The sequence below is a fragment of the Peromyscus leucopus genome, chromosome 1 (assembly GCF_004664715.2).
Source record: "Peromyscus leucopus breed LL Stock chromosome 1, UCI_PerLeu_2.1, whole genome shotgun sequence".
Lineage (NCBI taxonomy): Eukaryota > Metazoa > Chordata > Mammalia > Rodentia > Cricetidae > Peromyscus > Peromyscus leucopus.
The window spans coordinates 10,263,033-10,281,547 of NC_051063.1; the positions used below are offsets into that span (position 1 = coordinate 10,263,033).

The 18,515-nt window shown below is 34.3% G+C and overlaps 1 protein-coding gene across 4 annotated transcripts in view; it reads right to left on the reverse strand.

The window, feature by feature from the left end:
- Vps13a (vacuolar protein sorting 13 homolog A) overlaps positions 1-18,515 on the reverse strand; it is a 221,886-nt gene that overhangs the window by 6,509 nt on the left and 196,862 nt on the right. For 2 of the 4 annotated variants that reach the window (XM_028874876.2, XM_028874875.2), the window contains exons 68-69: positions 16,347-16,458; positions 1,291-1,376 (exon numbers count right to left, since the gene is read on the reverse strand). In XM_028874876.2, coding sequence (XP_028730709.1) covers positions 1,291-1,376; positions 16,347-16,458 — 198 coding nt within the window. Of the gene's footprint in view, positions 1-1,290; positions 1,377-13,140; positions 16,162-16,346; positions 16,459-18,515 lie in introns of those variants that run through there. The other 2 variants (XM_028874877.2, XM_028874878.2) reach the window with 2 other exon arrangements.

An 18,515-nucleotide genomic window follows, 5' to 3' on the forward strand; every position in this document is an offset into this window, starting at 1 on the left:
TTAAAAACTAGTTAACATAAACGTGAAAAATAACAATACTCTCCAATGATTAGAAATAAAGGCATTTCTAAAACAAACCATGAGCTAAAGAATCTCAAATGGTAAAAATAATTGGCATAGGGTAAGAATATAAATAAAAAAATTGTAGGATGTAGCTGAATCAACGCTTAGTGAGAAATGTATAGCATGACGTATACTAGAAAAGCTGAGTTGAAGTCATATAAATAAGGCTTTTTCTAAGGAGTGGTAAGCATTTACAGAACCAACTACCAGAAAATATTCAAGAATGATGTAACAGGTTAGAATAATATACACTTTGCACCCTCCGCCAGAAAGAGGCTTTTCTAATCACACTGAAAAAAATCAAATACTGAAAATTCTTGAGGTTTTCCAGGAAAATCAAGTTCTGTCATTGTCAAAAATCAGAAATTTTAAAAATACATCATCTTAGGCTTCATGGGGGAAGAAATGAGAAAAATGCATTTCATCTATGATTCTACTTAATCTTTCCTTCCAAGGACATTCTCCCACAGTTGCTCTTTGTAGTTGGGACACCAATTTTAAGTTGATAGCACACACTTTCGGAGAGTGATTTAAGAAACAGCCCATGCTTAAGAAATAAGCTAGTCAGGCTCTTGCTTCAGTCTTCCTCTCCATCATGTACACCAGTCTGAGACTGTTGGAAATGCTGAAAAAGACCCAGTGGTTCTCCAGTCTACAGGTTTTTCTGAAGATGTCATAGCTGGGAGTATCTTCACACAATGTTCTATTCACACTGGTATACCCAGTTAAGGACAGTAAATCTATGTATTCTTTTGAAGAAATGCCATTAAGAGGACTGCTGACTTCCCGAACAACTCGAGTGGTATTGGGAGGGTAAAGTCTACCTGAGAGGTCAGTTCTATACAATTTTTTTTTTTTTTTTTTTGGTTTTTTCGAGACAGGGTTTCTCTGTGTAGCTTTGCGCCTTTCCTGGAGCTCACTTGGTAGCCCAGGCTGGCCTCGAACTCACAGAGATCTGCCTGGCTCTGCCTCCCGAGTGCTGGGATTAAAGGCGTGCGCCACCAACGCCCGGCCCTATACAATTTTTGTACCCAGTGAAATAGTTGAAATAAATACTGAACTAACTTCTAATCTGTTCATTTCTGATTGTGTTTATCTACAAGCATACACAAAGCTGAACTTAAACATATGATCAGACTTTAGAGCAATCAGTGTGGCTATATGGGAACTATGAACATGAGAACCTGTCACCCTTATCAATTATATTAGAAAAGGAAAAGAAGTTACCGTCTTGTTATCATGAACATATCTGTTTTATTGATCATGACATGGGTAAAATACTTGTATTTTGCAAATCTTCCATTTTCCATGACCTATAAAAAAGAATAATAAAACCGACATATTTCATTTTATTTTATGATTCTCAAAAAAATTTCTTAGTGGAGGCAAATCATTAACATACTTAACACAGGAAATACACCAAAATTGAATCAAATATGCATACAATTGTTATTTCCTTTGTAGATGTGTTTATCACACTGCTTTACTTGATGTTATACAAATACAGAAACAGCAGTTTTTAAGTATTAGGCTTTTAGAAGATGTTAGCTTACAGGTTCAAACTCAATCTAATAGGTATTAAGCCATCATAGACATTTTATCCTTGAATCCAATCACATTTGTACAAAAACATTTAAGTACATACATTTAAATGTAGAAATTAATAGAGAAGAGACAGGTGCCTATCTGTTTTTAAAAATGGTTTTCTTTGCCAGTCTCAGATCTGGTTAAAAAAAATAAGAAACAAAGTTTCTGGACAAACCCCAAGCCTACTAACAATGTGTAAGTTCACTTTCAGGACTGTAAAACACTATAATGTTTGTTAAAATCCTTTGCTCTAGAAAATACAAATGTAACCATACATATAGTTATTATTTGTTTTAACACCATTTTTTTTTAGGATGCAAGTACCTTGGATATTTAAAATAAAAGCAGACTGTGTTTTAAAGGTAAGTGATGTAAAATTTGTGATTAAGAATACTTTTTAGATGTTTATTAAGAATTTAGGCACTGGGTATGGTGTCTCATGCCTTTACTCCCAGCACATGGGTTGCAGAGGCAGGTGGATCTCTGTGAGTTTGAGACTAGCCTGGTGGTTTACAAAGCCAGATTCAGGACAGCCAGAGCTGTCACAAAGAGGAACCCAGTCTCAAAACACCCCTCCCACTTCCCCCAGAAAGGAACTTAGGCTGGTAGGAGCCATGAAGAAATCCCAAGAGATCTTAAATAGTCTAAATTGTGTCCCATGAAGCTACATTAAAAAAAATCATTTAGTTTAGAAAAAATGTTCTAAGCATCTTGGTATAAAAGGTAAGGGGAGAGTCTTCACCTTTATTCCTTTACTGGCAAAGGAAGGAAACAAAACATCAGGCAGCAGGGTGAGGCACACAGATTACTTTCATGGAAGGCACTGACATGCACATTTTTAACTTTGAGATTATAAAATATTACGGAAAACATCTTTATTCTCTATTGCAGTATGTAGAACAGTTAAACACCAAGTGAAAATGGGACATAGCCACAGACTGAGAAAAACTTATTCAGGATTATTAGATAATTTATAAACTACATGTAAATAAGTTTGAAGACTTAGGTGAAATAGATAAACAAATGTAAGCTAAGAGAAAGCAGCGTCAAATTTTACAGAGGAGGGGCAGAAGGTATTTTCAGATAGCAGCGTATCTGAAAAACTTGGTAACTCATTTCAAAATGGAAGGGAAAAATCATTTTCACAGTGATAAAGAAAAGATAATCTATTCTTGTTTTATAATATGCATAACCTATAAGATAAAGCTACAAAGATCTGAGATAAAGTTTTAATTTGTAATGCAGGCTGACTTCAGACTCCCAATTCTCCTGCCTCAGTGTGCAAATGCAGGTGTGCACCCCCAAGATCAGAAGTTATTTTATTGATGAAAATGTTTGAAAATGAAAATCCCTGCATTATGCTTGGATGTTATCACTCATTTCTGTGGAGTCTATGCACCTATTTTCCTCCTTGTACTTATTCCTTCCATCTCCTCTTTCTCTGGGCTTGGAGAGAACTGATGACAGCAGAAGTGGCTCATCTTTTTAACTGTACACACTTTCATTTGTTTTTATTTCAAATAAATAAGCTTATTAAAGTGTTCTCTGTTTTAATTGGCCAAATTCTGAAACCAAGAATACAAATACCAATTCCCTTACACCACTACTATAAAAGTCGAAAGTCTATACAGCCCATTAATAAATTATAACCTTCAAACCACATAAAAGCCAATGTTCAACTCTCAGGATCTAGCTTCTATGCCAGTATCAAAACAGGGTACTGCAGTTGAACCTTCCATTGTTTTTCACTTAAGACCAAACAATTCTAAGCTGTGCCTGGTCAAATTAAACCAATTTCAATAGTCACAACAGCATCTGGTATAAGCAAGCTACAAATCTTTTACAAATGTAATTGGTGCAGTGTTCTCTGTAATTCATCTTTATATGCAACATTGGAAAAACAAATGAACATTCTGGTCACAGCATGTTTTGAAACATAGCTAACTGTGTTCCTGTTATTACAGTTGATATATTTGAATAAACAAAGTCACCGTGCAGCATAGCTCTGCAGGTGTCTCCATTACCAGCATATGAAACTGAGTAAGAACATTATAGGCAGAGTTTAAAACTTTGAAACTAAAGTTGCAGAAGCATAGGAGAGAATTTGATAGGTTACCAGCCATGTTACAGTGTAGAAATGTACTTTTGGTCACAATTTCCTGGCTCATTATTTGACTTTGTAAATACATTTTATATGAAAATTTATGGTTTTCTAAACATCAAAAATGCCACAGACTTCGACACAAATGTTATTGTTCATCCAACACAATCTTTATACATGAAGAAACTGAGGATTGGGTGTTTCACCCTCCACAGTTGTGCAGTAAGGTTGCAGTTGACTAGCTTGGAATTAATTGCAAACATGGCTCAGAACATAGCTATCTGCATCTTTTATGCACACTTTCACTGTACTATGGCACCTCTTACATGTCAGTCACACTTTCCTATGCAACCTTAAAAACGTCTTTGACAAACCTGGCGGATGCCAGTTACTGAGGCAGGTTGTTAAGTAGCTGAATATTTTAAAACAACAGGTCAAAATCCTACATCCTTGTATTCTAAACAGATGCTAGTTTTAAAAGTTTCCACTACAATAACTTCAGATACCATGTAAAATAAAAGAATGAGTACAATAAAGGTTAGGCATCAACATATGGAAGCTTTAGATACCAAGTATTTGGCTGAAGTATCAAGGACTTATCAACCAGTACCTTTAGGACATGTGACCTTTATTTTTTGTAGTGTAGTGATAAATGAAAAACAATTTTGCCTTACTCATTAATAGTCTGAATTACTTGTAAAACAGCATTCACTATGCATGTCAGAATCTTCAGGCAGCATTTCACATGGTTATTGTTAAAAAGTTCCTATCTGAATTTGGAAAAAGACAAGATCTTATCGTACTTTACTAAATGTAATTGAAATCTACTAAACCAAATTAGAATATGATCAAAATACATGACTCTCCTAGAACAGTGTTTCATAGTCATGAGGTTTGTATTTTGTTTTTTAAATACAGTAATATGTGAGCTAGGAAAGGTGGCACATGCCTTTAATACCAACACCTGGGAGCATGGGAAGTATAGGCAAGCAGATCTCTTGAGTTTGAGACCAGCCTGGTCTACATAGTGAGTTCCAGGACAGCAAGAACTACACAGAGCAACCCTGTCTCAAAAAAAACTAAATAACTAACTAATAAAGACAGCAACATGTGGAATGAAAATGAACCAGGTGGCACACATCTGTGGTACCAGGACTTAACAGGATGACATAGGCCAGCCTGAGTTTCCTCACAAGGTCCAGGTCAGCCTCTACTACATAGCAAGACTGTCCCAGGAAAGAGAGGAGAGTGAGGGAGAGGAAGGAACAGGGAGAGATAGCTAACTGGATGTTGTGCTTAAAAGAATCTTACTTTTACAGAAAGTTGGAGTAAATATTACAATTAAGAATTGTAAGCATTTTGGGGATTTAAAAAAGTTTTACTAAGTCACTTTAACTGAAACTTCAATCAATGACTAAAAAAAGAAGGTATCAATCAAGGTTTGTAAGGAACCATGGTAAGAACAAGGACCTCAAACTTCAGTGCTTCCTTACACAATGAACAGAAAGGCAAGGCAGTTAAAGTGTCCAATCTTAATGCTTTGTCATTAGGTTTGAAGGGGAAGTTTTTAGTCCCTTACACCTTTGTCTCCTCATATGTTGTAAGCTATCCTGCTGTCAGTCAAAGCATAGGTACAAGTATGGTAACAGCTTAGGTATGAAAGCTGAGTATAACCCTTTATATAAAATCAAGTGAAGAAGTTAAATCTCAGGAGGTGAGAACTGTTACCAACTAGCACAGCCAAAAAAACAGCCTGGAGAAAGCAAAGAATTATGCTCATGAAATAGCTAAACGCACTGCTCCCAGTCGAGTATCGTCAGCCCACCTAACACATTCTAGAAGCAGTGTGTGTGCATGAAAAATAATGAAGTGCAGAGTGACTAAAGTATTTCAAGCAGGACATCTACTCATCAGTATTTATTTATTCCTCCTAAATATACTTGAAATAACAATAGCATTTCATTTGCAATATTGTATAATTAGAAACAGTCCAAATGGGTTTATTGTTTCTATTTTAAACAATTAGTATGTAGAAATTATCATGGTATTATAACTATTCTACTAACCTTGAAAGGAAAGAAAAAGGATGAGATTTAATGATGCTTTTATCCTGGCAAAGAGGAGACAAATGAGGAATACATAGTTTATTAATGGTGGCCAAGAGCTAGCATAAATTGGTATTCATCTGGAATAATAAAAATACAATAGAGTTCTTATTAGGCATACTAATAATAATCACATCCACTATCTTACTTGTTTTACTCCTAACAATACCAAGTCAAGTGACACTACAAACTATATCTATTTTTGGAGCAGAGGTGAGACAGGCATCAAAAGATTAAAGTTAGTAAAAGGAAAGCTTAAAACTAAAGGTTTATTTGGCTCAAAAATTCAAGCCCTGACCTACGAAGTCTTGCTATATCTCAAGTAATAGTTTTTAATATCAAAATCAGTGAACACAGCACTACAGTTGGCTCTCTGTATTTGTGGTTTCAGCACCCAATCATACTTGGGATCCTAAGTACTTTTTAAAAACTGTAACTATATCTGTAATACACATTCTTTATCAGTATTCTTGAGGAATATGGTAACTATTTACATTGCACTTATATGGAATTTAGAATTATAAGTAATATATAAAATATACAGGAGAATATACTTATGTTCTGTGCAAATACTGTCACTGCATATGATCCAGAGGTTTAGGTATGCCTGGAGGTCCTAGAATCAATCTCCTGTGGCTATTGAGGAATGACTACTTGTATTTTACAGAATATTACAGCAGACACTGTGGAATCTCATTTTGTCAATTCGCTGAGATATAGTTTAGATATCCTACAAATTCAAAGAGGTCTTTAGCTTCAAAGTTCATGAAGTATCTGGGTGCATTGTCTCTTGAGATGAGTACTTTGTGTCTCAGTTCCTTTACTTCTGTAGAGCCTTGCATTTTAGTGAGCAGGGGAAGAGTGTGAAGATCATTATGTTAGAGAGCTGGCCTTTACCACAGCATGTACTTAATCCCTATCACTTGAATAATTAAGATTATGAGGGATGAGCAAAACTTTGACTACTGTGTTAAGCACTATAACCCAAATTTCTTCCAAAAAAAACAAAACAAAACTAATACAAACAACAGGGTTCAACAAAGACAAATGAATACATAGTAGTAAAACTGTGGTTTGTTCAACATAAATCATAGCCCCAAATCAGGCTGAGAAAAATCCAATTATACACACGTGACATCTTTTTTTGTTTGGGAAATTTTAAATTTCAGAGTAGCTTAGCAATTTACTCCAGAAAAGTTAATTTCACAAGAAATATCCAACCTTTCATCTTTGTGCTCCAACTACACTAGATCTCTAATAACAGTAACTGCCTCAGACATATCTAAGTGTATATTTCTCCACAGTACTTCCCAAAGGGTCCTGTAGGGAGAAGGTTGTTATATAATCCATTAGAATTATCATGTGACTAAGATATCAGTACCATTTGATTGTTAAAGATTGAACTAAGAAACAAAAAATGGTATTTTTCACATATGAAAAATTTTTAGACAAATAAAAGAGGCCCATATAAAAATTACTTCATTTAGCAAACAAAAATATCTTTCCTAATACTAGTGCTTTGATAAGCGATGTGGTAGCCTCCCCTGTGCGAGAACCTGTCTGTTCACAGAAAATAGAGGATAAAAGGCAAGGAAACAGAGGCATCAGGAACTGTAAGCCTGGACTCAAAATTTAGCATTTAGCTTAATTAGGCCTGAAGATTTTTTAAACTAGTACTTTCTATAGTATCTGTATATATAAAACCTATCCATCTCCTTGGTAAGAAAGAGGGTAAAATTCAAATGGAGTCTATCTAGGCATAACATTCAAGGGTTTAAAAAATGTTAATATATTCTGGATTTCTATTAGAATACTATTTACCTGTTCTTATTACATTTACAAGTGTAACAATTGTAGTGGTAACAAGTTTTAAAAAATACTTAGAAGTAAAATAGTCTTATTTTCTGAATTTAAAAAGGTAATTTAAATGAATAAATTTTCAATTAAAATGAATAAAAAAGTGGAACAATCCATAAGGAGAGCCACCACTTCAGAAGAACACACAATTAACTTCAAGGCCTTGTTCAGAAATTACTTTTCACCATCACTTGGTGTGACAAAAGTGTCTGCTAGAGTAGTAATCAGAATTGCATCCAAGCTAGACAGTGCCCTTCCTACAAGCTGTGCTTTCTCCAAGTCACTACAAATTTGAATTTGCTTATATATAAAAAAAAAATGTGGATATTTCAGTTTTCTCCTTCCATTAGAAATATCTTTCTGGAGGGGAAAGTTACAAGATGAAGAGTGGAATTAAATAAGCCATGTCTCCTACTTCTTGTCCACTTACTCAAAACTTTAGATGAAGCCAGAAGAGTGTCCAGTACTATTCTGTGGTCTGACTGCTATTTTTAAGCCCTTTCTTCAAGAAAAACTGCACTTCTCTTCCTGAAGTAAAAGGAAAGACCACGACGCTGAAGGCAGTTATCCTCCATGGCTATTAAGGCAGTGTTTGAAGCTAATTAAACACCTGTAATTTCTGAAAGAAAAGACATACAACAAGCAAAAGCAGTCTCCCTCCCACAAATTGCACAATAGCGAATATCATAACTCTGTAATGAATTCAAAGACAATATCGATCAAATAAAAAACACTTGAAATGGTAAAGAAAGGACAACTCAGATCTCAATGTTTGCATATCACGGAAGTATGATGGTTTGGTGGAGCCCATGGACTCACACACACAGTCCAGGAGATTTTATTTTTAAGGGGAAGAAATTTTTTAGAACAAGAAATGTCAAAAGGTGAAAATATACTCAGTGAAAAAGAAAAACAGAAATGTCATCTTGCCATTTGTGTCCCTAAGACTTACGTCTAGGCATCTCATATGTGGGAATTACTCTCTATGAAGTTAATAACCCTGCTTATAAAAATTTATAATACAAACATTAGCTAGGAATTCATGTATCTGAATCAATGTTAAAAAGGAAATCACCCATAAATGGTAAGAATACAAACAATAATCTCTTTCTGTCAATTCTTACTTTAAAAGTTGTGTGTGAGAGATGTGCTCACATACGGTTTGGGGAGGGCCATGGGCCATGGTGTGTACGGAGATCAGAAAACACCTTCCAAGTATTGCTCTCGAGTCCTTCTGCCTTCTTCAACACAGATCTCTACTCCACCGTGTGAGCCAAGCTAGGCTTGTACTACTGTCTCTAGCTTTTCCGTGGGTTCTGGGGACCTGTCCTCAGGGTGCCAGGCTCGTGCAGCCAGCGTCTTTACCCACTGAGCTGTCTTCCCACCCCCACTTTTTTCTAGTGAACAAATACTGACAACGGTGAAAATATAAATTTTGAAAGTTTTCTTACCAGTTATAAAACACAATTTTATATCAGAATCAATGTTGGTGAAATCACTCATTCATGAGCAGGACTTTGGGCTTTAGAGGCTCAGTTATACAGAAAAACCTATTATTAATTGAATCTACCTACCTACCTACCAACCAGCCCGGTTTTTTTGAGGCAGGATCTCATTCTATAGCCAGACTGGCCTTCCAAGAGTTGGGATTACCTGGGTAGAGTCTTTAAGACTGTACATTCATAGAACTGTCAAGTTTTATTGAATACAGTAAGAACATCTTTGTAGACATAAATAACAGGTTACTGATAAATGACAACTTATATTCTAAGTGGAGACACATTATATGTACTTGGTTTAATCTCTAATCTGATTTTTAAAAAACATAGTATCTACTATTTTGTCTGGTTTTAAATTCTGAACACTATGTAAGATCCTCAAGAATGATATAGCTCAATTTAGAGTGATTTTTTGATGTTACTTCACTGTTTAGAATAAGTATATATAATGAGGACTACATTAAAATCCAGTAACAGAATTATTACACATTTGCCGTAAAACTGATATTGGAAGGTACACTGTAGAGAATAATTGCTAAATATTCTCTACACTGACTTTACCATACTGAGAGGAAATTATGGATATCAAAGTGCTTTACCACATTGAAATAAAACCATAAATTCATGAAAATCATAAATTATTCTAATATGTTCTAATTCAGACCTATTCTGAATCATGTACTTTATTATCTTTTGATTCAAGATTTCCTATAATGCTTTTTACTCATTCATTCACTGAACTTAGATTAAATTAAGTGTACATGTTTTTAATTGATCATCACTTATTCCAAAGGAGCAGGTGAGAATAATGAAAACAGGCATTCTTTTTACATGATCATCATTACTTATCTAGATTAATGTCTGCTCTTGATAACATTTTGTTTAAACCTTTTGGACCTTTAATACTTGGAGGCTATGATAAATTCACTGGCAAGGAAATCTGTAACAAAAAACTGAGGCTTGAAGATGCAGCAGAAACATAGTAACAGGGTAGCTGGTTCTGACCCTCTTTCTACTAGTATAACTAAAAGTTTAATGTGGAATTTTACCATAGGATTTAAACTAGACAGAACAGCAACAGAAACAGCAATATTCTTCAGTGTACAAGACCTTGAGACATAAATACAATGTTTTCATACTAAGTATGAAATGCCACAGTCAAGATACCTACAATGTTCCAATTTGTACATTTTAATACATGACCTTAAAACCAACACTCATCAATGAAAAAAAATTTTTTTTTGCCTTTTCTAACTCTTTATTTTTTTTTCCTTTTATTTTATTTTACAATACCATTCAGTTTTACCTATCAGCCACGGATTCCCTTGTCCTCTCCGCCCCCCTCTCCTGAAAAAATATTTTTAATGATTTCAAAAAAGCTAAAGTTTATTTATTTGTGTGTGTGTGTGTGTGTGTGTGTGTGTGTGTGTGTGTGCGCGTGCGTGCGCGCGCGCGCGTGCGCACGCCTACTTACGTGTTTCTGTGTAGGCCAGGGTACATGTGTGAAGGTCAGAGGTATCAAACTCAGGTCATCAGGTTTGGCCGCAAGTGCCTTTACTCACTAAGCCATCTTGGCAGGCCCCAAGGCTAAAATTTAGTCTGACTAAATTGAGATGTATTTTGGCTTCCTGCTTCAAATGACTATTGAAGTTAATGTTATTCTGCATTTCTATTCATCTAATTACAATGTGAGTGCTAATTGATTTCATTTAAAGGCTCTTAGAAACTTAATCATATACGTGGTTATTATGTATACTGTAGGCAGAAATGATATGGCTGGGCAGAGGGAGGAATATAAGATGGGAGGAGAAAGGAGCTCAGACCTTTTCAGCTGAGGAACTGGTGAGGTGAGAAGTGGCTGTGGCTTGTTCCTGTCTCTTTAATCTTTCAGCCTTTACCCTGATATCTGGCTCTGGGTTCTTATTAAGACCAATTAGGATTTGTGTTACAGAAGATTTTTTTTTCATTTTGCCAGTTTTCAGTATGTTATTCAAGTACCAGAAAGAAACAACTGAGAATAAAGAATTCCCAATAGTAATTATTCAGGGAAGAGAGATTATTCCTATTTTATTCACACAAGCAAATATCATACAGAAATTTAGAATATAAAGTTAAACTATATAAAAATGTACAGTATAACTTATAAAATAAGTTCTAAATATTGCTTTTTCATTGACTTTCCTATTGGACAGACACCATTTAAAAACTTGCTAGTTATACAGTCATAAATAAAGAAAGGAACTATTTACCTCATAAGACTTTCAAATGTGAACTCTTTCTATCCTTTGGGTAGGTGCAGAACAATAAAGTACTTGTCTCCAGTTCTACACTTCCAACCAAGATGACAACAGTACAAAACAACAGAGCAATTTTCAGCATTAAATTTTTCTCTGATAAAAGCAGGGCTTTTTAAAAAGCAAAACTGGAAAACCAATTAGTACTCATGACTAAAGATGCTTGAAAATATTTCACGGTGGCAGAAAACCAGAAAGGAGCATTATACTGCTAAGAACATATCATACTCCTAAGGGCTAAACCAAATAACAAGGAGCCCTAAGACATATCAATAAAGCTTACAGATGACTGTGTTGTTCTTAATCTTACTGCTGAAGAGATTTTAAATAAATGTAAGTTTACATCTAATTTTCTTTTAATTAAAATGGCAAGCTACTGCAAAAATAACCCGAACATTTTTCTAGATAAATTCTTAGTATGTCAAGAGCATCTCCATGAAATTGGAACCACAGAAATAAACATCACAGACTGACCACAGGAAAACTCAGTAAATTGTCTTGTAAAACAAGAGTTTGGCACTTTCTCTTTGAGAAAGGCCTTATGCTCTGCCACACCAGAAATCAAGACATTTCTCCACCTTTCCTTCCTTATGCACACAAAGTTTGATGACTGTGTTCTTCCAGCTTTTAGCTGAAGAGGTAGTAGCTTTGTGATGTTGGCCAAGGGTTAGAAAACAGTAGGTGTAAGGCAAATTCAGTGTAATGTAGTAGCTGTTATTATATAGTCACTATTTTAATCTATACATTTTCAAGAGTATTATTGTAATAAAAACAACAAATTCTCTGACATTTTCTTTTTTTCTTTTTCTTTTTTTAGGTTTAGCTATATACACCCTTGCTTTTGTTTTAATGTGACTGAATGCTGGGAAGACAAATTTCCAAAGAGCTGATTACTGGCTAGCTGTACTTTTCTGCTGTTTTAGGGTGGCCATTTTCAAAGAGCATAGGAGATAATGGTTTATAGGAATGAAAACTTGAAAAGTGCAAAAATTAAATGCAGAAATCAAATCATGAGTTAAAAAAAAAATCCTCAAAAATAAGCAAATTATCTTCTACAGCCTAATGTAAATTCAATGTAAGCAAAGTGTTTAGTGTAAGTTATACTAAATATTTGTTATTCCTTTACTGATAAAAAGACGTAGCAGTCATAAGTGATTATGCATTACAATGACTACTAATAATTCACCTTTTAAGGGCATTTGGTCTTTGTTGTCATTAGCACATCTAATATATTAGCCAAGTAGGATAAGAGAATTATATTTGTTTGAAATAAAAAAAAAATTCAGTACCCAAACATAAAATAGATTTGCTTGTAAAACTCAAGAGATGAAGATACCCTTTCTTCATAACATTCAGAAAAGTATGTCTAAATTTGTAATTTATTATACAAATTCTATTGACCTGAATTCATAATTTTAATAGGAATATGACATGTGGATATGTAAGTTAGATAACAGATATGATTGTTCAATAAACTTTGCTCACTGTTTCAGAAGTGTACAAAGAAAAAAGTAATAATAAAAATAATTATTAAAGATTTTAGATTATACTCATAACTAATCTTCAATGACAAATCATGAAGTTTTATATGAGATGAACTTATATGATTCTGGAATAGAACAAATTCACACAGCTTCAAGTTATGTATGTTTATTATGAAAAGAAATTTGACAAAAATACCTTTAAGTGCTAAATACATATAAAACATTGAACGGTATTCCTGTCCTTCCTCCCGCCCATTCTTTTTTCTCTTAACAATGGTAATATATTACAGCCCCCAAAATTCACATAACATTTTTATTTAAAAAAAAGGTGTTTTGCTAACAAATAAGCAGATGATTTAGAGTAGAGCTCATGAACATTAAAACCTCATGGAAGTCTAACTTCAGATCTCAACAACAAACTGTGGGATACAAAGCTAGGATATATAAAAGCAAATTTATAATATATGAAAAACTCTACACTTGGACTGACAAATACATTTTCCCGTGGGTAAATAAATTACTTTGCTCCATCATGATGTTCAAAAAAGCATTTTATAAGCAAACAGTGTTTAAGGTTCCTAAAAATGGACACATGGGTGTGATAACAGCTGTCACATAAACATTCCAGTGAAAAGATAAGGAGCATATGAACTTTAACAATTGGACTCTGACTAAGTCTCTTCCTCCTCATCACTACTGTTACTGTGAGTCATAATCCATTCCCTGTAGACCTGAATTTTCTGTCAGCATGGTAAAGAAAAAAGAAGCATAAAGGTTAGTTAAGTATGGAAAACTTTGGGGAAACCATGTAAAATTATGAAATGTTTAGGTGTTATATTAATTTTAAAGCAGAGTTTTCATCTGTGATTCATTCTGTAACTGTGGATATAGTACCGTATAACTTAACAGGCCTCAAAGTAACTTCCACATACACACTCTTGTTAGACTTGGTTCCATGTATCAATAAGGTATTCTAGGAAGATTATTCTTCTTTACACATCACCTAATTGACTACTAGGAAGTACTGAAATAATATTCTGCTTTTTAAACAGAATATAAAATGAATATATATTATATTTATCTATTATGTATATGCATATGTCATTTAGCCAACACAGATAATGTTTTTTTAGCAAAAGAGGAAAAAAAGTAGAAATATTAGAAAGCAGAAAGTAACAAGCATTTTATAAAGCATTGTCATTAAATCATTTAGGTGAAATCTAGGCAGATTACATTTCTGTTTTTTTCAGACAGGGTCTCGTTATTCCAGGCTGATCTCAAACTTGCTATGTAGTTTAAGATGACCTTGAAATTCTGATCCTCCAGCCTCCACTTCCCAACTACTGGATTACAGGCATGCACAATGCTGGCTTATGCATCGCTCAGGATCAAACTTAGGGGTTCTTACCTGCTACAGAAGAACTCTACCACTTTTATTCTGTATTTTAATACATTATATTTAACAAATGTGCTAAAAATATAGCAGTTTTATTTATGAAAAGAACTATTACTACCAGAACAGCAACTTTTTACATCTATAAACAAACAATGCTAACTATAAATATACCAAGATATCTTATAAATTCCTGTAAGTATTCAAGTTAATAATGTGCTTAACACACTTGCTGAAAAGCTGATAAAGATCATGAGATTTTATTTTCTGAAACAGAACCTTTAGCAAAGACTGGGCTACTAAAAATAATATGCATTTTTACATATGATGAGTAGAAATTCATGGTTTTAAATTCCAAATAAAACAATTAATTAAGTTGTGGAATAAACTTCCTTGCCACTGAAATCCAATTATCAATCATGAGAAACTTTTGGTATAATCTGTTCCCGAATAATGAGGATAGTCTATTCCTAAATTCTCCTTACTACAAATCCCTATTTTGTAGCAATTGTATTAAAATAGTTCTTGAGAAATATTCTTATTTTTTAATTATGATTTGAAAACCATTCAACTTTCAGTAAGTAAAAAGTTAGTATGTTAATTCTTTAAAAAGGGCAGGCGGCTTATAGGGTGGAAATGCTTCAAATGGATTAGCCAGAGGTGACACCTACAATTTTTCTGTCTCCGAAGAATAATACAATCTCAGTGTAGAGATTGCAGAACATGTCCCAAGAAACTGCCAATTCTATCGTAATCTGCACATATTTTGGCACTTTAATAAGATTTAAAAACCAGGGTAAAAAGTTACTTTACTAATAAAATGAATAATAAAAAAAATTTAAAAAGTTACTTTACTAAATACTGTATTGCAATGCTACAGTTACTTTTAACACACTGAACAGAAAATCCAGCAATGACGTAAAGTACACTTAATGCAATAATATATACTCTACATGCAGTAGTAAAATAGTAAAATTTTAAAATTTCTATCCTGGTTATTTTAAATTTGAGAAGCTCCATGTTTCAACAGTTTATTATTATCATGAATATTTTCAAAACTATAAAAATGCTAATTCTTTATTTTCAAATAAATGGCTTACTTTAGTATTCCATACCAAAACAATTTTACAATGGGATAGCCTGGGATATGAGTTGTTACTTTTACTACAATCTAAGTTTTAAAACTTGAGTTATCAAGTAACCAAGTAGTCTGAACTGACAAACCATTCCAGCCTCAGACTATTGTCTGAGACTATTGTCCCCCAACTGTACCTCCTTACTAAAAGATACTGCTTGCTGTGAACTGTGCATCAAATCCCACGAGGCTCTACACATACTAACATGACATTCTCAAAAATGCTTAAGAACCACGATGATCTACAGTGGCAGTGTTCCTGGATTTTGTTTTCCCTTTTTTCATGAATAAAACAGAAATGAAGATTATATTTAATATAAAAACTAGTAGTGGTATGAAAGATGGAAGAAGTACCCCAAAGAGAAAAACCTAACAAGCTAATTATGTACTATCAAGGCTAAAGGCATACAAGGCATATTGGTTTTCAGCAGATCTAGAATACCCAAAGCAAAACCAAGAATAGTCTATGGAAAGATTAGACTGACTTACATTCCTAGCCTAAGTTACCAACACAAAATCTTTTCTTTATATTCAAAATACTGAAACAGCTGCAGAGTTTGTAAAAGTTTAAGGCTAAAATCTAATGTTGGCTTTCACTTGCAAAGTCATGAATTAACAGTTTTCATATCAAACTTTTTGAGGCCTGTAAAAAAGAAAGAAAAATCTTATAGTAAATAATTGTACTTTAAAATCTAAGTAAATAGAAGTATAAATAAAGCTAAATAAGACAAATAAAGTCCTAATCTATTTTTAAGGTATTGTGTAACTATTTTAAAACACCCCAAGTTGTGATATTGATTTTAGTTTATAGGACGTTTCTTCACTTACCTGTAACATTTGATTTCCTGTACCATCCCTTAGTCTGTAAGGTCGGATAACTCCATCTTCATTAAAGAACCGGGGCGGTCGCAGACTTTCTACTTCAGAAGTCTCTGTAGCTCTAAAATAAATAAAATAAAATTCACACACACACAAAACTTAATTTTAAAAATTATCAAAATCTTGCACTTATAGCTCAGTAAATATCATGGAAGAAGATATGGAAAAAATGTAAGAGCCATAACATCAGAAAGTCTACTGTGAGACAGTGTCTTCTAGGGCCACCTTATTGGTTGTCCACCCAGAGTGTTCAGCCTTAGAACTATATGCGCACAAATCACTGAGCAAGTTGTATTTATATTTATTTGTGCATATGTATGCAGAAGCATATGTCCATAACAAATGTAATCAAAGAAAATGAGGCTATCAACTTGAGAGTAGGGGTGTGAAAGAAGCTTAAGGAGGACAGCTGGGGAGGGCTGGAGGAAAGGAAGTACTGCAGTTCTATTTCAATTCAATACATTATTAAAAACTTCTTAAAACACTGTTAAAAACAACTTCTAAAGTAATCTTAATTAAAAATAATAATAAAGATAAAATAATCTTAGATAAATAGGAATACCATATAACTTCTCTATTTTAAATGTTTTTTATGATATAATGTAAAATTCCCAGAAAAAAATAGAGAAGTATAAAAAAATCAATTCCTAAGCTGGGCGATGGTGGCGCACGCCTTTAATCCCAGCACTCAGGAGGCAGAGCCAGGCGGATTTCTATGAGTTTGAGGCCAGCCTGGTCTGCAGAGCGAGATCCAGGACAGGCACCAAAATTAAATGGAGAAACCCTGTCTCGAAAATCCAAAAGTGAAACAAACAAATAAAAAAATCAATTCCTTTGGATTTTCTTTGTGATGATAATAAGATTTTGTCATTTAAAAAAATGGGAGATATATATGTGGCCCCAAACCACATGGATGTCCAACATCAAATGCCAGTAAGCAAGTGCAACTTCAAACTTCAATGAGATGCTACTTTATACCCAATAGCTACTTAAAAAACAGGCAATGAGCACAGGTGAGGAAGTCTAGGAGCAGACAAAATGGAAAAATTCTGTAAGGAAGCAGAGCAAGGGTCAAGACCGAAACTGAAACCCTGCTCCTTACTGGTGAATGTGTAGTGACATGAAGCAAAGACACCCTCCCGCCCTTCAGTTACTCTTGTCAGGACTATTTCATAGAACTACAGGAAAAGAAGGCAACGACTAAGGAATAGATGGACTTGTCTCTCCTCACTCAATGTTTCTTGAAGGGAAACTATTACTCTCATGTGGAAGTATAACCCAGTTAATCTGTGGCTAGTCTCCTGCTCACATTATAACCTCAAGTATCTCTCTCACAGTTTTATAATCTGCAATTTGGCTAACTCTCCAATGGAATGAATATATTATTATATAATCACTTATAGGGGTGCGATGTTTGAGGAGGGGAAATTTAATCCAATGAGTGAGTGTCCTGTACTTTTCTCATTGCCCCTTCTTGCTTTCCCACACTTCTCCAGCCTTAATCTTTTACCTCTAGTCATTCAGCCACTACCTACACCACCAAGCTCACAATGTTATGGCCATCTTCACCTAACCACCTGAGGGTAGCCAATGGGGATCAAAGGCTTTTCTGAGAAGGGAGTGAACATCTACTTTATACAAAGAACTAGAATCCTTGTAGTAGTTATTAAAGGTGTGTGTGTGGGGGAATCCTGGGCAAAATGGAAAATGAATATTAGAAAATAATGGAGATAAATTCAAAACACACACCATTTGTCTGGAGAAATCTGCACACAAATACTTCTAGTGGCATATGAGTAACAGGGTTTTATTTTTTATTTTTTCCCCCTCAAGACAAGGTCTTACTGAAACTCACCTATGTAGACCAGGCCAGCCTCATTGAGAACTGCCTGCCTCTGCCTCCCAAGCACTGGGACTAAAGATATTTGCCAACATGCCTGACCATGAATAAGTCTTAAAAAGTGAACAAAACTTAAATATGCATCTGCTGATGAACAAGTAACCAAAGATGGTTTAAATGAAAAATGTCCCAATAGGCTCATGCATTTGAACACTTGGTACTGGCTGCAGGGAGGGGATTGAACTTTAGGGTGTGGAATAGCTTGCAGGAAGTGTGTC